At 35.5% G+C, this 22,566-nt stretch overlaps 1 protein-coding gene across 1 annotated transcript in view; it reads left to right on the top strand.

Moving 5' to 3' along the window:
* Positions 1 to 103: 103 nt before the first annotated feature.
* LOC102216794 (replication protein A 70 kDa DNA-binding subunit-like) overlaps positions 104 to 22,566 on the top strand; it is a 39,529-nt gene continuing 17,066 nt past the window's right edge. The window contains exons 1-12 of the mRNA XM_023342731.1: positions 104 to 213; positions 616 to 663; positions 1,220 to 1,295; positions 1,735 to 1,843; positions 2,044 to 2,135; positions 2,240 to 2,335; positions 8,447 to 8,840; positions 10,887 to 10,989; positions 11,085 to 11,153; positions 15,455 to 15,647; positions 18,210 to 18,346; positions 18,841 to 18,989. Of these exons, the coding sequence (XP_023198499.1) occupies positions 181 to 213; positions 616 to 663; positions 1,220 to 1,295; positions 1,735 to 1,843; positions 2,044 to 2,135; positions 2,240 to 2,335; positions 8,447 to 8,840; positions 10,887 to 10,989; positions 11,085 to 11,153; positions 15,455 to 15,647; positions 18,210 to 18,346; positions 18,841 to 18,989 (1,499 nt within the window). The 5' untranslated portion in view covers positions 104 to 180. The remainder of the gene's footprint in view (positions 214 to 615; positions 664 to 1,219; positions 1,296 to 1,734; positions 1,844 to 2,043; positions 2,136 to 2,239; positions 2,336 to 8,446; positions 8,841 to 10,886; positions 10,990 to 11,084; positions 11,154 to 15,454; positions 15,648 to 18,209; positions 18,347 to 18,840; positions 18,990 to 22,566) is intronic.

Raw genomic sequence — 22,566 nt, forward strand, 5'->3', positions numbered from 1 at the left:
CGGTCCTCAGAACCAATCTTGAACGACGCTGTCTTTTATTTTGAAAGCTTGCATGTTTATTTTGATATTACCTTTCTCGTTTCCTTCGCTGATCTCGCGAGAAGTGCAATCACTTGCCTTAGACTTCGCACCACAGAAGCTAATGTCTGGGAGCCTTTTAAACAACTTTACAAAGAAGACATGACCACGAAATTAACACATGGGGCAGTTGAAGTAAGCTTCAAATGCATTATAACAGGATGTTTATTTTTACCGTTAGAATGATTGTCTTAAGGTTACTTTTAATAACGGAGCGCTGCCTTCAAGAACCTGCTAGCGTTTGCTTAGGATATTTATAGATACATCGGGACTTTACATGTAATGCTCCGAATTAATAAAATCGAGACAATAAAGGTGTGCTTAATTTTATAAATATCTGGGGCACATTATGTTTAAATCTTCGTATGAATAAAAATTTGATTCCAGAGGTACCGCGTCTGCTCTATCCTATCATGTGGTGTTTATGTACAACTTCGGGAGCGATGAGAACTAATTGATGTCCAGATGCTAAATTTGCAGTATTAGCATCATAAAGTGCTAAAGAAATCAAGCTTACTAACAGGTGTGTTTTTCCAGGCCCTTGTCAAAGGATCGCATGTAGAGAATCCGGTTCTGCAGTTACTGGTGAGTAAAAGAGTCAGCACAATCCAACACGTTTTTCTTCACTGTTTATTGTGTATTTCAACATTTTCTGTTTATGTTTATATACTACTGAAGAAAAATCTTATATTTGTGGTTTGATGAATTGCATAAGTTTTAGTGTGACACAAAATGAAAAACAACCAACAGAATTTTCATAAATTGTTATCTGTTGAATATGCACCTATTAGGTTTTTCTTGGCCAATACAATTGTCAAGTTTTCTTTAATCTTTGATTTGTAACCTTTGCTTTTTTGCCAACTTTCTAAATTTGCATTGCTATTCTCCGACCCAGTATCTATCTGGCTTCACACCTGGCCTCTGTTTTTATGTTCTCACTGGAAAACAACTAAAAGGCAGAATCAGTTAAATAGGAAAGAGTTGTCGGAGCTAAATTATATTCTCTTACAATATTAGTCTCTTTATACTCACTGTGGCAAAGTTCAATCAATTTGTTTAATGTCTCATATGATGCATTAGAAAGTTTACATTTTAAATTCTATGTTTCATCTTCCTAACTTTCTTTCTGTGTGTTTTTTAGAACATTCGTCAGATTAATACCACAGGTGTGCCCAGGTACCGCCTCATAATGAGTGATGGTCAGCACTACTTGTCTTGTAAGTAATGTTTTGAGAATGTAACATTCTAGTTTTAATGTTATCATTAATAAATTAAAAATTCCCTATTTCTTCTTTCTTATTGTAAAAAAATGCATGTCCAATGTGCCAAAGTGAATAACTGTGTTTCATTATTTATGTGTACAAGTAAATAAACGTCCATACGTGAAAAATGTTTGCGTCCTGGGTGGTCTTATATTTACCGTACAAGTTATGTGAAAATTCATGTTTGGGTAAAGTAGTCTTTTCAAACTGTTATTTATAGTTCTGCTCATTATCTCACAAGATAAGTGTCACAGACTAAAACAAAAATAATAATTTTTTTCACTGTGCAAGTTAACTCGCCAATTGTTTTCCAAGTGGATCAAATTCATTGTCTTTCCAGACTAAATAATAAATTGATCAGCCTTAATTTGTTTGCATATGTATCTTTGTCCAGCCTTCCTGATGGCCACCCAGTTGAACCATCTGGCAGAAGAGAACCTTCTTGTACCACATTGTGTGTGTTTGTTAAAAAGGACAACCAGTAACACTTTGTCAGATGGCCGGTATGTGTTTCCTCCTTTTGTAGTTTTAAATCAATTTCTTTTCTTTTATTTTCTACAATTTTCTAAAATTGAAAAATTTATTTGTTCTCTATAGAATTAAGTTATTTGTTTTCTGATGAGAATAATTTTAACATTGCTCTTTACGTTGCTATCTTACCAAGCCAACATAGTATGTTTAAATGTGTTTTTTCCTTGTTTAGGCACGTGGTCGTTATTGTGGACATGGAGGTCTTGAAGTCAGCAGAAGAAGCTGGAGAAAAGATTGGAAATCCCAAATCATATTCAACAGATGGTATAGTTCTTTTAAGGGTTTGTGGTTAAATATAACAGCAGTAATGTAGGGCATTACTGCTGTGAGTGTTGATAGATGACAGATGATATTTGATTCACCTGCAGGTCAGTTGTCATCTCCAAATAAGGTGTCATCAACCACCTCGGAACCATCATCCACTTCAGCCGCTGAGGGACCTGGACCGTCCAACAACAGCAAAGGTGAGGGCCTGTATGTATCGACGTGGTGTCGTAGATTGGCTTGGTCTTGATTATAGCTTACAGCTAATAAAAACCCAAAATTAACTTTCACAGAAAATTAGAGTATGAAATAAAACCAATACACCTATCAATATTAAAAAAAATGTCTCTATACTTAATACTTGTCAACACTCCTTCAGCAGGAATTGCTGCATTAATGCAGCATGGAATGGAAGTGATCAGCTTGAAGCTCTGCTGAGCTCTTGAGGAAGCCAATGTTACTTTAATAGTGGCTGCAACACATCTGCATTTTTGGCTTTGGTGTCCCATCTTCTTTTAAAAGCACAATTATGCCAGGATCATTAAATTGGTACAGTGTGCTGTAGTTTCCTGGTAGATTTTTTTTGCTGACATTGAACTTGATAAAATACACCAGACCTCAAACAGCTTGGATTCTGTGGTTCTTCTCTCTTTGTCAGACTGACAAGGACATTCCAGCTTTAGGAATGACTGAAATAGGTGACATGATTTATACACATAAAAGGAAATTCAGGTAGGGAAATGAAATTAGGGCTATGTAGAAGACTTAATTATTACCTTACATTAAAAAAAAATTAAATTAAATAATTGCAACCCTTTATACTCACAAAACTTTTAATATTTACATACCCTAATTTTGCCAACAGAGGGAGCTATTCATCTTTGTGTTTTTGGTGCTGTTGTATATTTTTAACTTACTGGATTTTCTCCTTATTTTTTGTGTTATGATTATAATACAACAAAACCTTTACAGAAAGATTCTTATCCAAAAAGTAGCACTACAGGCAAAATATAAAACCATCTTATTTATTTTCTTACAGAGCCAATATCACTTCTTTTATCATAGATATTTTTCAAATTCTTGTAGAAGCAGGATCATAAACCCCAGTGCTGATATCCACCTGATCAATTGTATTACATTATGACAGCAGATGAGAAGTTTTAACAATGCAACATGCCTGAATGATGGCTAATTTCTTTCTACTGTGGATGGTGCTCTGAATTATACCTAATGTATCCCATTTAGGGTCAGATCCTCTGTTATTAGCTAGTAGCCAGTAGTTTTTCAGCTCCTGCTGCTCTCAGCATTAACATTGCTTTAGTTATGAGGCAGGAACATACCCAGTAGTCCTCCTCAGTAGAAGATGTAGGTGGGTATAATGAGTTTCTGATATTGTGTGTTTGTGTAGGCTGTTGTCTACATGTGTGTTGTGACTGAGGGAACGTGTGTGGGCTGATGGCTTTTTCAGTTCATGGCTTCCTGTATGTTGTGTTAAGGACTGGATTCCCCTGTAGAAAAGCACAGACGGAGGGGAAGAGGGATAGACACGTCTAATTTGACTCAGCAAAGATGAGGGTTAGCCTTTCCTTGTTATAGCGCATCCTTTGATCAGTGTTACCTCAGAGATCCCAACAGTTCAAGAGAACCTGCTGCTATGTTTACCTGTTGTGCTGACAACATTGTCTGCACTGTTCTTTATAATCAGAATAACAAGATTTATGTGAAGACAGCATTTTCTGTTTGTGGATGTGACCTAAGCTTTATTATTTTCCCATATTTTCTAAATTACATTTTCAGAGTCAATAACAAACATTATTTAATATCACAATTCAAGTATTTCAATGAGCTTTGGGAAATCTAAAGACATCAGCTATTGCAATTTGACCGGAAGCTCTGAATGAAGGAACGCTCGGAGTCACATGTTGTGAACTTGACTTCCTCCCTCTTTCACTTACTTCTTTCTCTGGTACCCGAGTTCTTTCAAGCCAGAATGTCTAAGAGAAATGTCAGAAGTTTCCTCTTTAAAACATTGCAGTAATTAGGTGTTTGTCATGTGTAAGTAAATAATTAAGCTTACAGTCTAAGGCAAATAGTGCTGTCATATGAAATGCACATCTCAGCTTCCCCAGAGCGAGGAGATTATGAATTAAGAAATTAACTGAAAACAGCTGTGACCAGCTATTCATGAATAGCATAATAGAAAAGATCCTAACAAAAGATTTTTTTTTCTTTAAAGGAAAGGGGAAATATGTCATCTTAACTCCACACTTCTATCTATTCATCAACTGCAGCATTTATTTCGTGTTTATACATGCCATGTTTAAAGAGGGGTCTTGGGTATAAACTACATGTAGTATGGTACATATAAGAAAAATAGGAATATTTTGGAAGCCAAAGCAGCAACTCCCCTTTCTGGCATTGACATAGCAGTGTTTTAAAACTGCAGTTGACAAGGTACAAAGGACATGTCGACTGCAGGCTAGTTATTTGAGCTGATATATTAACTAGGCTAATATCAGCTTTTTTAATTTGGTACCTCTCAATGAGCAGAATCTCTGGAAAATATAATATTTTGTACAGGAAGGAATTGCAAACTGCAAAGCTTAATGAGCATATATTCCATATTTTTGCTTGGAAATCTTTATTGTAATAAATACATTTCACAGATGAAATTAGTCTGTTTTTAACCCTTTAGAGATCATTCATTAGTTTGAATCTGTTGTGAAGATATCATACCACCTGGTTTTAAAGTCTCCACAGCTTCCTACTAAATAAATTTCTCTTTTTGTGTACTTTAAAGTTCATGAATGCTGATTTATTTGAAATGCCTGTGTGTTTTGTCAAATCATGAGCCACGATATCAATATTCAACAATGACTTTTACTGGCAGTGACTGTAAAGTCAAAGGTCATGAAACGGTAGTTATAAACACACCTGTGCCTCCATTTAAATATTCAGCCGTAGCTTTCGCTTGAAATAGGCTGCCTTTCAAATGGCTCAGCACATTTTTATTTAAATTTTAAAAAGAGGTCTGGACTAGGTCAAGAAAAGAAAAGTTATTGAATATTCATCACTAACTATTCTCTTTGTCTTCAAATGTATTTTTCTCACATGTCTGACAGCTTCTGTTGCTTCCAAAGGATCATGTGGTTAAACTGAAAAATCATGACAAATTATTAATAACAAGTAGTAATTAATTTCAAGCATCTGTAGCTTGTAATTTTTCTAATTACTGTATTCAGTTTTTCAAAAAATGTGATGAATGTAATTAATAAATTATTAATAATTATTAGACCAATAAATAAGATGTTTATTTCAAGTCTGCCTAACATATGCAGACTTGCTAAGTATGGAGTGCCTGTAAAGGCACTCCATACTTAGCTTGCCATGCCACAGTGATAAACCTTTTACTCGATAGAAGTGCTTAAGAAGCCTAAGTTACTTTACTCCTGGTTTCCAGCTGACCAGGTTTGTTGGGTTTCCTTTGGGTTTCTCTGTGTTGTTTAGGTAAGGTGAGGGTTCTGTTTGTAATGTTTGTAAGGCATTACTGGAAATATGAAATCAACTTATTCGTAAAGTTTATCAAAGAGAAGCACAAAGTGCTGTAAAATGTTATGATAAACACCTGTGGTGACTTTGGACTTGACAAAGTGGACCAAAACCAGGAGATGAGATAATATGACTCAGCCCGTGGAAACTGCTGCAGCCTCCCACACAATTTCAAGTTGCTTGAAAATTCCTGGAGTACTTATTTAAAAAAGATTTTCCTTCCACTCAACTTTCCACTTATATATTTAGATTTACACCATGACCAACCAGCTTTTTGACATCTAACCTGTTGATTAGAGGGTGTCAGTGATTTTCTGAGTGTGTCGTGTTTGAACTCCTCCCCATGATTGGTCATAATATATCACAATTAAAAACCCTTTCCATTGATATTTTATAATATTGAGCCTTTTTGTCTGTGAATTTGGGTTTTATTAGCTTTTTTGGGGACATTTATTGAGCTGTACTTGTACATATTATATGTTTGGTTTTTTTATGTATACTTTCAATACATGCATGTCACTTCCATGTTTTGGACACCATTTTGCCTTCTCTTTTGAACTTCCTCTCTCAAACACTCCATCTGAATAGGATTTGTTTGAATATTGATGTTCAATGTGTGATATCACTCTTGCTATTTACTCACAACACACCAGAAGCGCACACCTATATTGTAGGGTAAATATTTAATATGTTGAGAGCAGCAGCTTAAACCAGGGGAGTGAGGTCTGCTTTTGTTTTGTCCCAAACAGTCCATTCACCAAAATGCTGTTATGATAGATGTCATATGCCAGCAAAACCAAAGCATTGCATCAAAAGTATGCCGACAACAGCTAACTGTTTGTTTGGTTTGAATCATTCTGATTGGGCTGATGCTGCTTTATTGTAGGAGGTGAGATAGCGCCATATGAGATTGTGGGATGGACCAAACTGTCTTCTGGCATTTCATCTGTTCAAAGGAACAGAAGAAAAGAGCTCAGCAGTTCTTAAAACTAATTTAATCTTTACAATTTTATGATTTATTTACATTATAGTTAAACAGAGATTGGGACAGATGTGGTGATTCAGTTCGAGTATTAATAATTAAGTGACTGGTCTGAGCTAAAGCCACATGTTGGGTTTCCGTTGATTATTTTCTGTGAACTCAGTAATGTAGCACTAATTTCACAATTTATTTATGATATGGAATACTCCTTTGTTGCTTTCTTCTTGAGTTGATCCATATAAAAATATCCAATGCTAAAGAATTTCAGTACTGCTATTTTTTTTCTTTTTTTTGTTCTTTTAAGTCATAGCAATTTCTTGAATAGTAATTGGTTGACTGTTTTACCCAGAGAAAATAACTTATTATATTAATTTGCATTTAGACTGATAATAGCAGGGGACTAAGTGGATGTACAGAGAGATCTGTTGGAAGGATTTCATTTTCTCTGGCATTTTGTCAATTTTGCAAGCTCTCGTATAACAAACATTTCTACTGGAACTGAGGATTATTACATTTTTTATTTAAGCGTTTTACTTGGGTACTTTAAAGTTTCCAACTTTGTAATAATTTCTAAAATTATTCATATTTTAATTTGGCTAATATAAGCTTTCTGATTGTTGCTCTACACACTTACTGGCACCTCTGGTAAACAGGTGTATTGTTGTGGAGTAATCTTATTTTGAAAATTCTTAATTAATGAAATCAATAAAACTGGATTTTTAAAATGTAGAAATAAATATAAGAAATTTGTTTCTAACAAGCTCAGTTGTGTCACACTTATTTGCACCAAAAATAACCCTAACCCAAAAATGATTAATCACTGAAAGCATTTTTAAAAATGTATGCCACATGTATGGTGTACTAAAGTGTCTATCAACTTTTAATTAGTATTTAATTGCTTTCTGATTTTGTGGGGTGTAAATATGATGGAACATAAATTAAACATTTTTCTTGACAATTGTCATCTAGGATGGAACATTCCATTCCACATTCATTTATAAAAGCACTTTAAAACAATCACAACTGATGCAAAGTGTTATGCACTCATACACACACAAAAGAGAACTCCTTACAGTACAATCACCTTCAATTTAAAAATCAAGTCTCACTGAAAAAAGTAGTTTTTAAGACAAAACTTTATAACTGGACATAGAAGGAGCCTCTGACATGGAACAAAATGACCCATGTTTATTTCGCCATCTATACAGTGAAGTAAAGGAGGTAAAAAATCCTCTGAGAACTATAGCAAAGTCTGACATCCATCAAAAATCTTTAGAATCTCTTTATACTTAGGTTGGTTATTTTGGAAGCATGCAAGAAATAAACCTTTTCTCTCCTACCATCATAAACATAACCATTTTTAATTTACTGGAGATTCTGTTATGCTGTGGGCCTGTTTCTTTTTCCGCTTGGTGAAAGGGCTTCAACTTGAAATTGGTTTACTGTAGCACACAAATTATATACAATTCACTTTACATTGTGCTTTTGTATATTTTTTTTCTGTTTTTACAATTTTAGGTTCAGCTGAAATGTTGCTATTTAACTACCTATTCTAAACTAGAAGCATAGAAATGATTTTATCTTCAACCTGTCTGCAAGTGTAAGGAATGTCAGTGTTTAGTTTATGAGGATGTAGTCCAGGTTTGAATAATTTAGCAGATGAATATGTTTAGGCCTACATAATTCAGACAGCTAATATAAATTGTGCTTCTTTTAATTAAATTCACATTTCAAATCATGTCTGACTTCGTTTTCCACTGACCGTTTTTTGACTTCTAAGGATGGGGAACAGGTTTTACTGGAAAAGCTCCTGTGAAGACTTCACCAATGAAGACCTTTCCTATGAAAGGGTCGCCCATGAAGACGTCACCCATGAAAGCCTCACCTATGATGACCTGTCCCATGAAAGGGTCACAGATGAAGGGTTCATCAATGATGACCTGTCCCATGAAAGGGTCACCCATGAAGGGTTCATCAATGATGACCTCTCCCATGAAAGGGTCACAGATGAAGGGTTCACCAATGATGACCTCTCCCATGAAAGGATCACCCATGAAGGGTTCACCAATGATGACCTCTCCCATGAAAGGGTCACCCATGAAGGCGTCCACCAGTTCACCAGGTTCTGTCCCAAAAGTGATGCCTATCGCTACCCTCAACCCGTACATCAGCAAGTAAGTCTACCTGCCACTTTGACCTTGTTTTCCATTTATTTGTTTGTTGTTTAAACTCTGTATCACACAGTTGAATAATACACTTACATGTACTTACATCCTATTTTCATATCAAATTGTATTCATTTGTCGTTTCACTCATAGATCATTTTCGTCATTGCTCAGTCATCAGCCAAACTATTTTCTCTGATTTTGTAGCTGGTTTGTTTTTGCTGCCATTTCTCTAAAACACTGTAGGGAATTTTTGAAAACGTGTGTAAGTGCATGCATGTGTAAGCATTTTTTTTTAGTATTATTTTTATACAAATGTGAGTGGCTGTGTGGACTTGAGCGTGTGTATGTATTTCAATCCATTTGCATGGAAATGAAATAAAATGACTGATCTTGCCTCAGAAATGGATTCTTTTTTTAAAGGCAGGTACTGCTGGGTCTTTATGGGCTGCTGCTGAGGTTTTGATTCTGTTATTTGGCCCTTTGGGGATTTGGCCAACCTTGTCTGTGTCCCTTTTCCTTCACTCTTATATTTTCTCCTCAGTCTTCAATTTCACTTCTTTTTTAAATCATTTTATTAAACATTTATCTTTGGCATTTAGTGCTGTTGCTTCTGTTTCAGAACAGTTGTCCAGATTAGAGCAAAGGTACTTTTTAACTCTCCATGTTCGTGCTCTGATAACACAAATGTGTGTGAAATTGCAAGCTACAAGATAATGTGCCTGTAGGTGTTATAATAAACTGATGACTGTTCTTGCTTTGATGTTGGGAAGGACCCATGGTGAGTGAAACAGATGATGTCAGCAGTTGTGCTTCATGGAGGAAGGCATAAGTGGAAAAAAAGTTAAACATTTTGCCTGTGTTGGATATATTACAGTTGTACTTCTTTTGGCCATCTACTTTGACTTCTGGTTGTCATAAACCCAGGTGTGGCAGTCTTCTCCATATTGTGCTCTCTCTGGATCATCCTCATAATTGGGGGTTTATTCGCATAAGTTACATTGTGTATATCCTCCACTGTTTTAGCACAGAGATCAGAAAGCTGAAAAAAAGTGTAGAGTTTTGCAGACCTGCTTAAACAAGAATAAGAACTATATTTTGTAAATGCATGTATTTATAAATGCATTCAGTTGTTGGTAGATGTACAACACCATGTTTGAACTCTGAGGAGAAAGTTAATTTTCCTTTCTTGAAATTTTATAAGCTTTCATTTCCAGTTTCTTTGAATTGTTTAACTAATGATATGCAGGGAATGAAATTCACTTGTGGATTACGGGTATTGCATATTATACTTTATAATCGATCCCTGCAAATCTAGTTTTTATAATCTGGGAAATTTCCACATACTATTACAGTGATGTGTAATAATCACCATTGGAGCCATAAACTAAAATGAAGAACACTTATAGCAGTCTCCCTTTCTCTCTCACGAGGTCATTCAGCAGGACAGTGATCTGTTCACTAGACACAAAATTAACATCCTTCCATGGTCATCTCACCAGATCTAAATATTATAGGAAACATTTGAAGAAAGAGAGCCAAAGACTCTGGATCATCGTGGGCAGCGATTGCAGACTCAAACTTTAAGAACCGGTGTCTCTCGTGTTTAGACAGGCTTTTGGCCTTATTCAGCTGAATAAAGTACTGAATTAACTGTTGAATATAACATCAAGTTCGGTAGTGCTTTATAATGAATCATTTATTTTAGTCAAGTGTGCTGAACCAGGCAAACTTCTAAAACACACAAGACAGTCTGAGAAATTGTGCAAACAGAAATGGTCAAACGTCTCTAAGCTCAAACCTTGCAAAATATTATGAGAGAATATTATGATTCTTTTTTTGTTGTTGTTTAAGAAAGGTGATGTTACAAAATGTTACAGTGGTTAGGTGCTAGTAAGTAATTGTGGATATGTTTTGAAAGTTGCTTTATGGATCTTTAACCATCCATTTTTGATCCCATATGAGGAAGTTCTTCAACAAAAACCGCCTACACCTTACCCTTTATTAGCATCTGCTGCCTACAAACTGATCAGCTTTTGTACTGTTTGTCCCTAGGTGGACTATTAGAGCCAGAGTCACAAACAAATCCAATATCCGTAACTGGAGTAACTCCAGAGGGGAGGGCAAGCTCTTCTCCTTTGAGGTCGTGGATGAGAGCGTGAGTAGAGATGTGCTAACATTTGTTTGCATTGTGCATGTCACACATGGTGGTGTTTTTGCTTTATCCATGCAATATGCCTTGCTGGTCAACAGGGTGAAATCAGGATCACAGCCTTCAACAATGAAGTGGACAAGTTTTTCACTCTATTGGAGCAAGGCAAGGTGAGGACATTCATATGAATCCTTTACATAATAAGAGCCTTTTGTTATATAAAAATATTATATATTGAGTGTTTTGCTCTTTACTGGCTCATGAGTTGCCAGGACTATTCAATCCCAGACTTCCACATAGTTATTTGTGTTTAGATTGATTAAAATCTTTGTCATCAATGAATCCCTGATATTTTAAATCTATTTACAGAATAAGTTTTTAGGTAATATAAGGTAACTTGCTGACTGCAATATAAAAAAAAACCTTCAGTAGAAATGGCTTTTTCTTTTTTTAGAAATGACTGCTAGTCTTGCTGTTTCAGTTTGTAAGGAGCAACAGTGGATACTGTGGTGGCAAAGAATGCAGATGAGAGGATTGGCATAGATGTGCTGTGATGCACTGCTGTGATTTAAATGACTTGCAACACCTGTTTCAGGAACAGACAATAAAAACTCTCACTTTGGATTCACTCAATATTTCAGGTATTTTTACAGCTTTAATACATTTTCAAGAAGCCCTTTTAAATATAAAAAGTCAGCAAGCTTCAATGGCAATATATTTTCTCTTCTGTAATTTATTTTGTCAAATAATTAGGATTAAGATGGTATCTGTCTAGGATTTCTGAATATGTAATACTTGCAAAATGCAAGTATTACATATTCAAGTATATAATACATAATGGAAGTATAATTATATGTAATGGCAAAGCTCCCCTTTTACCTGAGCAGCTACAGTATATCATCTGACAATGATCCAATGGATAATTTCCACTGGACCTCTGGATTTTTATTTTGAAACCTAAGAAGGTTATTGCGTATTTCCCTGTTTAAAATTGAATAAAAGACTGCTAAAGTTTGGGGTTGATCATTTTCTATTATCTTTGTCCTGATATTGTTTGTTTTTTATTCTCATTTAAAACTTCTTGCTTGTTAAAAGATGGATAGCTAATGATTTTCATTTTTCATTTTAATTTGTCTATCTGCTTTGAAAGGCCCAGCATGAGTAAAAATGTTACCAAAAATAAATTTTAAACTCTATCTGCATCAGTCACCTGGACTAATGAGTCAAATTTTTATATTAGATTTAAGCAGAAATTCTGGTTAATACTGACAATATCTATTATTGTTAAACCCATCATCACAATTTCTCCTCGTTTTGTGAATCTAAGCATTTTGTGTTTGTGAATTGTAATGGAAAGCTTTATGTGCCCCTCACTCTTTTCTTTTTCCTTTAGATTATCTGATCTAATAATGTTATACAATTATACTATTTGTATTCAGAGCATCACTGCATGTCCTTGAAAATATAATGACCTACACAATGTTATGTTCAAATCATCCTTTGAGATTTTCAAAATGAACACAAAGATATTGTGACAATTACAAATAGATACATTGTTTAGCTCTACTTTCTACCATTAGCAGCTGGAATATAAATTGAAAGTCATTTATATTTGGATATGCTGTGCATTTCACCTTGCATGTCAATGTGCAAAAGGGCAAAGTACTCTGCTTTTGACTGATTTATGCAAATTTTATTTTACATTTGAGATTGGCCCTCCAGTTCACAGTAATTAAATTTTTGAGCCAGTTCTGCTGTTGGCTTGTCTGACTGTTGCTGTGCTGACTTCAAACTGCTCTAATATACCACTCATCCTGCAGTGTTTTGTCCTATACATTTTGAATATCAATAAGAAGTTGAAGTACTATGCTGGTCAAAACAACATCTGAATACATTAAACAGTTTTTTTTAACGCAAAATTATTTCTGAAAGAAAGATAAATCTGTATCAGAACAAGCAGGAGGTCTACAGAAATGTTTTATTTAATCAAATAATACCAAGCTAAGATCTCTTGTTGACCCTGTATCTATTTGGATCTGCATTACTAACAAACTTTTTGTCTTTTCTTGTGTGTTATATGGTTTTGGCAGCTTTTTTCCCCTTGTACATACACGAATGATGATATCCATCAAATACAGTTCCCCTCGGAGAATGTCAGCATCAGTTCTGACCTCAGCAACATACACTATCAAACTGTGTGTCTGTGATCATTCAGACACCCCCGCTGCTGAGGGACTGAGTACTAGGAGATCTCCTCCCAAAAATCTCTGAATTTTTATGACCTTATTCGTCATTTTGATGGACAGGGGGAAAGCACTACATGGCATAATTTTTTTTAAATTGCTAAAACTGCCATCCCAAACGTAACTCAGTCACAGAAGTGCCTGTAACTACAAACAGTCTCATTGCACTACAAGCCTCTCTTCTTTTCAAGTGCATAGTTGGGGAATCAAAACAATAACTTTTTTTTTTTTTTTACTAATAAAGCATTTGTTTTTATAGACCCTGAGGTCTCTAAAAAATGTTTACAGAAACCTAAGTCAGAGGATGTTGGTTCATGACCTTGCAACAGTAAACACTGGCATTTATTGTCCTATAAAAAAAAAATGTTTTCTACCGCCAGTTTCTGTTACATAACTGTTACTGCCCTTTGAACTGGCTACATTTATGTCAAAAAATCATTTAAGGTTATCCTATCGTTCATAAGAGACAGGTAAAGGCAACCTTTAGAGGAAACCTCAGTTCCACTTTTAAGCTTTGTTTTACTTTTCTGTTTCACTTTGTGTTACAGATAGACTCAGTCTGATCATCTTTCTATACTAAAAGCTGCTTGTAGTATCTGTCAGTAGCCCATTTAAAATAAAATCACCAGCCATTATGCTACATTAGAGTAACTGAAATAAGCAATTAAAATAAAGGCATGTAGGAAGTGGTGACCTTTCATTGCATTCTAGTTACAGGCTGTTGCAACATGACTTGAAGATTATATAGCACATTTGGGGTGTTTTGTATTAATAACCTGTTTTAAGATGACATAGACATATTTTTAATATACTTAGCTTTTCTGTAATGGCATGGAAACATGTGTTAATAGTATTACAAGTGCATCTTGGAAAAATTAGAATATCATGGTTGACTTATGAAACTGAATTCAAAAGCAAAACGTTGTATTATAAACCTTTACACCCAAATGATGTGACGATTGTGCACCCAAACCTTTTAAAAGATTTGAGGAAAGATTCATACAGCGTGGACTAAAAAAAATTGTTAGAGGTCTTCTGAGCAACAAATTTATGCATTTTAGTTGGAAATCATGGTCAGGAGGAAAACTGAAGAGGCACAAAATAAACGTTCCATGAGGTTTCCACGGTCATTAATAATTTGTAGTGATCTGTTTTTGTTGGTCCAGTGTGTTTAATTTATCCCAGAGTGATCACAGCAGTCCATCAAGTGTAAGAAACCTAGTTAACAGAAAAAACAAACCTTATTTGTTTTTTTAGTTTGTTTTTTTTAAAGATGGAAACAATAATTACAAAAATTGTATTAAATTAATAACTGAAATAATATAACTGTAAATAAATGATGTATGAATTTCTTTGTTACTAAAGTAAATTTACTTTTCAATGATATTCTATTTAATCTGCACCTATATAAAGTTTAAACTGCCAGTTTTGACTACCAGTGGCCAAAAAACACCTGAGCATGACGCTTGGAAATGTTCTGTCCCTATAATGCATACAGTAATGCTGTTTGCATTGCTGTAGACGTGTGGGATTACCAGCATCTGCAAGGCGGCCATCATAATTTATGGCATTTAACCACCAAATTCATCAATTAACCCTGGTCAATATTTTGATTGTCGAATTGACTCTGGCATCAGCCTCTAACAGTGATTCCTTAACTTAGACCTAGATCCAATTTGTGCCCTCTACCCTCCAAATAAATGAGTGGTCTTTATGTTCTTCATGTTCCAAGTATTGGCAGACCAAGCTGGAGTGTGTGAGAGGCTTGAAGCAGTATTATGACTGCTTACAGAAGTTTTCTGCTCCCCTGTGTGTGCGCTAAATGAAATCGGAAGGAAAGGCAGGAAGGAGTGAAGGAAAGGAAAGATTCAGAGAAACAAACCCAGAGGCAGAGAGAGAGGTGGGACATTGGAGCCTTGAGAGTGTAAATGAAGAAGAGTGCTTAGCAGATTGAGTTTAAATTATGCTGTTAAGCAGAGTCACTCTCAACTGCTGCTTATTTTCTGGTGAATTAGAGAAGTGATGGGGATGATGGGGACACTGAGCCTCAGTTTGACCTGAAGGGTTTTCCATTCTTATGAGGAAGTTTTGCTTGAACAGAGACTGTTTTTGTAGAGTAAATTTCCTTTGCGGGTTGTTCTGTCAGTCTTCATCGTTTCCTCAATGTGTTTAATTAAGTCTAATTTTATAATGTTGGTGCATTTTGCTGACCCATTTCTTTTTGCCAGGTGTACTACATCTCGAAGGCTACTCTAAAGGTAGCCAACAAACAGTATACGACACTGAAGAACGACTACGAGATGACCCTCCAGGCTCATTCATCTATTGTACCTTGTACGGACAGTCCGGAAGTCCCAGTAATGCAGTGTGACTTTGTGCCCATTGGAGAGCTGGAAAACCGAGACAAAGACTCCATTGTTGGTAAGGAACAATGTTTATAAATTCAGCCTAAAAAAGTATTTCCTCTTGATTTTTATTAAATATAACATCAAGCAACCATGTTAATATTAAGTGTTAAAAGCCCACCATGTTTTGTAAAGGTTTTTTCAAAGCATTTTGATTATCAATATTAGTTATTGTCTATCATAACCCTCTTAATGATCTTTATTGCTCTAATATAGAATTAAGGATAAATGCAAAGTTAATTCAGTTTTTTCTTATTTCTGTTCCTTCATTCCAAGTTTCATTTCGGATTATTTTTTCACTACTTTCTTTTTTTCAGCCATTCTGTTGACAAAATATTTGCGTTGACAAAACCTTATTTCGTGAGTTTAATTTTTAATGGAACAATGAATAACCAATCAGATTTTATGTAAATTTTCCAAGGTAACACAGATCACGTCTCTTGGTCCCGCCCATCGGATCATTTGAAATACTGAATGTTTAACTCATACCATTTAGACAAAGTTTGACATTTCTCTGAAGTAAAAAAATAAATATAAACCGTGCATCATTTCTCTACAGACATGTAAGGACTACTTGTACTGTTCCCTTTTGCATATGGCAATGACTAAAGTAGCAACATTTAACACATGAGATACTGTTTCAGTGGGAAAATATTACTTTTATTTTTTCTTCTCATGTCTATAAAAGATGAAGTTCTTTTAAATTGATATTGACATTAGTATCAATGTCAATTGGTTATATATCTGCCTTAGATTCATGTTTGACAGAATTGCATGCAGAATTTGCCACTTACTAGAATAACAAGATTACCATACAATTGCAAACGCAAAGTAATGTAGGCCATCACATCATATCAGTTCTCATCTGATATGATGTGAACTTACCTTTACCTTTTAGTTAAGGTAAAAAAAAACATGTTTGCATTGGTTATGTAGGGACAGTGTTGCACATCCTAATCTGTCGTCTCTCCTATTTCCCCTCACCGATCCTTCCCACTCTATCCCTTTGTTAAATATGGGATTATAACATAGTAATGAGAACTGTCAGCCTGTTCCTATTGTGATAATGGAGTTCATAGGTGGATGACATCGTTTCAATCATAATGGAATTAAGCGAGTCTGAGAGAACACTGACAGAGAGCAAACGCGAGGGCTGGAGGAGTGGGCAAGAATTTAGATAAAGGTTAACAGAAAGTGCAGAATGAAGAAAAGGGTGATTTGCAAAACCGGTTTTAGGATATTGCCTGCTTATTTAATGTATTGGGACCAGCTCTGGCAGACAGTTGGCTATCACAAATCTGTAAGGCTGGTTGAGATTTTGAGCACTCGTTAGATTTTTGTTTGTATCATATTGCATACAAATAGAGGCAGATATATTTTTATTACTATCCATGTAGTACTAGTGATAGTGAATAAGGCATGTGGTACTAGTGATAGTCCTACATGCATAGGTCTGGTGTGTCAGAAAAAGTTCAAGAAAGAGGGAAATGCAATATGGTTTACTTTAATTTATGCTAATTATAACAGTTACTAAGAAACAGGTTTTGCTCAAAAATTAAGGAAGGAATTTTAAACATAAATATGTTTAAAGTAAAACTTTAGAGGACTGTGTTTTTGATTAAGGTTTAGATAAATAAATAAAAAATCTGAGAAAAGCCTACTTGTGTAGGAACTGCACATTAATATCTGTCTCCTTTTGTTTTAAGCCACCTTGTGAGATTCCGCTTTGATTTATGATGAGCTCTTCACAAATTCATTTGAATTATGCTGTTGTGCATTGTAGAGCCATGTCTTCTGCAGTCTTTGCTCTTCAGTTGTTCCTGAATGAAGTGTTAAAGCCTTGAACGTGACAGGAAACATGAATAAGAAAGAAGTTAATTTGTTGTGATTTCTGAGTAAGGAGCAAGAGTTAGCTACCCTGTTGCAATATTAGTATTGATTCTCCTGAGATTTGATGGTTTCAGTGGGTTCTCAGCAAACTCTTGATCTTTTCTGCATAAAGTAAGGCAACCGAGGGGCAATTTACACTAACACTAAATAGAAAGATCAGAAACCTTCCTTACATGTTTCCCCTATTTTAGTTGAGTACTGCACCAAAACAGACCCTCAGCATGATGCTACTATCTCCTTGCTTGAAGCTTGCACTGATTTTAGAGCTTTTGTTTTCTTAGCATGACATCTACAAACTTAATTTTTTTTGTCGTCTTATGAGCAGTTCAAGTTTTTGATACCTTTCTCAGTCCATGGTGAGGTAAAAAGTGGCTTTTGTTCTGGACCCCGTAGCACCGCATGATTGACGGCGTTAAGACCCACCTTCTTGCTCTGATTGGTTGTTTCTAGTTAGCACTGAGGAGATGATTTTTCCGTTTTTCTGTTTTTTACAGATTATCTGTCCCTCATAATGTTACAATATAGTGATGTTTTCAACAAATATGTAAAGAAAAAAATACTTTTTTTATAAAAGTTACATGCTGCAGCTTTCCTGCTGATTAAGTATGTAAACTTCTCACCGGAACAGTGTTTGTTTTCCTGTTTTCATAAGCTATATGTCAGGAAAGATTTGATTGTGTGCCTTTAGATTTAATTGGAGTGTGCAACAGTGCAGAGGATGTATCTCGTATCACCACTAAGACCAGCCGGGAAGTCTCCAAGAGGGCCATCAGCCTAATAGACACCACTGGCAAAGTGGTGACAGTCACACTGTGGGGAGAAGAGGTAAGAGCTATAATCTCCCTCCCTGTATGCATCCATGACTGGATTTATAATGCATCATAAAAACACATTGAGCCAACTGTAATTAACTGGGTTTTTGAAGGAGCCCATACATTTATGCATCTGTGATGTGTGGGTGGTCTTGCATACAGAGCACTTTGATTTGCTTTTCTGGGCTGTTAGATCGTTTAAATCACTCTTGTGACCTTCAGTGCTGTGTTGGACCAGACACTCTGATTTGACACATGGGGCTAAAATGGCACCATCTTTCTCCAAGCTCATTTGATCAGCCCAAGCTAATCCGTCCTCTTTACCAAACTCTGGAAATTACTTTAAAATTAACTTGTAGTTTCCCTAATTATTAAAGTAAACTTTAGCTGGTATTCCAGTGACTAAAAGCTGGAGCCAGAGATTAACATGTAAGACCTCTCTCTTTTTCCTTTTCCCATTCTCTCCACTATATCAGTCTGTGACATCTTTTTCTGTTTCTTCTTCAGGCAGAAAAGTTTGACGACTCCGGACAGCCTGTTGTTGCCATCAAAGGAGCTCGCTTGTCTGATTTTCGGGGCATATCTCTCTCGGCTTTGTTCAGTTCTACGATCATGGTCAACCCAGATTTACCCGAAGCCTTCAGACTCAGGGCCTGGTGAGTCACATTGATGTACACTGACAATCACACATGCTGATAATCACATACAGAACTGTCCACAAATTACAGATTTTCTCAGACTCTGTCACTGACTCTGCTCAAGACAAGACATGTAGCCAGAAAGAAATATCCTTCCACAAAACTCTTAATAATTTTTGAAATCCTACACATTTTGCCAAGTTAAAACCTCAAACTTCAGTGGGATTTGCACCCTTGACCAACACATAAGTAACACAAGTTTTTAAAGGTATTTTTTGTTTGTTATTTTTTGGATTCAGCCTCTTTGAATCAATCATTTGTAGAGCCACTTCTCAAAGCAGTCATGGTTGAAAATCTTAGAAAGTATATCACCCAACAGACTTGCACATCTAGACATTGAATCCCTCCCAATATTGAATTTCCATTTTGATTTAGGTCTGAACTTGAACTGTACCATCACATTTAGGGTCACTGTGATCCTACAAATGGGAACCTTTGATCCTCCTTCAAGTCTTGTGTAGTCTCTCATTAGTTTGTTTTGCGTTTAGCTCCATCCGTCTTCCCATCAACTCAAATGATGTGTTGGAGTTAATATAGTCACTGCCACATTTCACTAATGGAGATGATGTGTTCAGGGTCATGCGCAGTTGTATTTTTCTGCTGCAGAGCATTTTGCATACATTTTCCCACCTGAGCTGTAGATGTCTGCGGTTCCTTCAGAATTACCAAGAACCTCTTGACAGTTTTTCTGTCAGTTTTGACAGCCAGGTCCTCGTCAGTTTGCACTAGTGTCACACTTTTGCCATTAGCAGATAATTTATTGAACACTCCTCCCGGGATCATCATTTATTACCGAACCCTGCTTTAAACTTTTCTGCAACTTTCTGCCTGACCTGTCTGGTGTGTTCCTGGTTCGTCATGATAATTTTACCTCTTTACCATAGAACACAACATGCACATGTTGATGTTTGAAGAAGTATTTTAGCTGCAAATTCATCTTTTGGTACAAATGGTCAAATGTAAACTAAAGGAATGCTAAAAAGCATTTAACATTTTTGTCATTTTAAAATCATTTAAAATTGTTTAAATGACAAAATAAATGAAATATTTTTATTTATTTTATTCAAAATTAAATGCAATTATTTATTGGAATTTTTTAAGGAATGCAAATATTGCACAAAATATACTTAAGTTGTTAAATGAAAAATCTCAAGAATATATCTTTTTTCAGTCAAATTACTTGATTAATATTCAATGGCATACTCAATTACTAATATGATTAACTGCAGCCCTAATAGTTATTCTGCATTTGTACTACAGACACTTAGTGGCTCTATTTAGGTGTATTGATAACTCGTTGCACTGGGTTTTTGGGGGCTGAATGCAAATGCACTCCAAACGTTTTATATGTACAAAACTTTAAAAACTGGGTATCATTTTCCTTCCACTTTACTATTTTGTGTTGGCCTGTAATCTAAAATCCCATATTTGTAACTTTACAAACTGTGAAAAACTTCAAGGGGTTTGAAAACTTTTTAAAGACTTTACTAATTTATCATTTTTGCTGTGTGGTCAGCATATCCTATAAAATAGGATATTATAGCCAAACCTAGAACTATTTTTTATACGCACGCGATAATAAGCAAACAGAGGTGGAAAAGCTCCGATTAGTGTCATGAGACCGTTGATTTGTGCCACCCGAGTCTCAGCGGGATTCTAGACAAGATTGGATTGATGGAATACCAGAAGCGGACATTTATTCCTGGATTCTAGCTCTGAACTGCTGCCGCCTGTTCTCTAAAGCTCGTTGAGCAGGATCAAACTGGATTCCTATTAGCAGCTCCTGTGGAGGGATTTTGAGTTATGACTCATTCACTCATTAAGACTGTTCCTAATTCTGGCCACAGGAAAAAAAAAAAATGCATCTTGTATTTTTTCCTGTGTGTGTGAAAGAATGCTTGTGTGTGCATGAGTTTCTCTTAAAAATAACAATGAGGCATCAGGCAGTACACTTAGCAGCCTTAAAGTTAGAAAACAGGCTAACAAAGGTTTTTATTTGTTACTTGACAGAAGCATTTGGTTTTCTGTAGTCCTTTTGTAGTTCCAGTTTAGGTTTTATTCATCCAGCAATTTTATTTTTCACAACCTTTACGTGACACACCACCTAATGCTGATGCTCAAAAGTCTGAAAGGGACTTTCTTCCTTTCTTCGCTGCCTCCATTCTTTAATCGCTGACTTTTCCTGCCGATCTGCACTGCCGTTTGGTTCTCCTTTCTGCGTTTTTGCTGGCAGCAGGAAGTTTTTTTTCAGGAGATAAAATGTTTGCTGCGTTTTTATTTAGTTCTACAAAGAGAGCGTGTCTTACTTTATTTTTTGTGTTGCAATGAGCAGCTATTTTTATTATTAGGATAGGGCTTGTTTTCATAAATGAAGAAAACTGATTTAATCTCAAGTATGCTTTTATTGGCCTACTCAGCCTGAACACAGAGGAACACATCACTGCTGAAAGAAGTTTTTTGGTAGATTAATGAAAGAGAAGATAAATTAAAAGATACAGAGTATTCACAGAATAAGAAATAAGTGTTGCAGTAAGAGTTCTGTAGATGAGTCTCATGTGCTTTAACTAGTCATAACAAACCCACTCTCCTCAAAGTTATGTATTTGAATTACACAGTGTAAAAACAAACATCGGTTGTGAACATCTGTGATTTTTTTTAAAAAGAAGAAAGCAGTTGAAAGTTTGAGTAAGTAGTTTGTTAAAAGTTACTTGTTTGTCAGCATCAGTAGAACTAGAAAGTCTCTTGTTCCCATATCTTATTGGCCACCAGATGATTACTTTGATTCATTCTGACACAAATGTCTAACATCAACAGATGTATCCTTTCATGTTTGGACCATTTATTGATTTATTTCAACTATTGTTTTTTTCTGGGTGGCACACTGATGCAACATGGCGCTCCAAAGATTTTTAATATTGAAAATGTTTCTGATTTTATTATGGATTTTCTCTAATCCACATTGGGACAGAGTTATATTTATACTTAAGCTCAAATTAGTACATGAATCTCCTTGAATTATTCCATCTAACTCGTGCATGGTGCTACAATCACCTTGCTTGACAGCTGATGAATGTTTTTGTATTTAATAACCTCACTTAATCCTCCAATCACCATTCTTGCTTTTGGCAAAACACCTTAATTTAGACTTGTCTATGAATAAAACCTTTCTCCAGAGATTTGGCTTGTGTATGTGTGCAAGTTTCAGTCATAGTGGAACATGATGAATATGGATTTGGACCTTTTTTTCTAATGAAAGAAACTGGCCTCACTGTTGACAGAGGATAACAGTGTTCCAGCAGCTTCACCTTCTTACTTTCTTTTATCTGAATGAGATTGTATTTTTTGATGTTTGCAAAGCAGTTAAACAACTGAAAACTTGCAGGTAACATAAAATTGTTTGGTGCGATCATTTTTTTACTGTGCAGTAATTGAAATAAACTTCCATCAGTAGTCAATCATGATCCCTTACTACATGCTGATAGACCTTAGCCTTGTCAAGTTAACACATTGTAGAGCCCCCTGTTGCTAGTGAGTT

The sequence above is a fragment of the Xiphophorus maculatus genome, chromosome 11, assembly GCF_002775205.1.
Source record: "Xiphophorus maculatus strain JP 163 A chromosome 11, X_maculatus-5.0-male, whole genome shotgun sequence".
In the NCBI taxonomy this organism is placed as follows: Eukaryota; Metazoa; Chordata; class Actinopteri; order Cyprinodontiformes; family Poeciliidae; genus Xiphophorus; species Xiphophorus maculatus.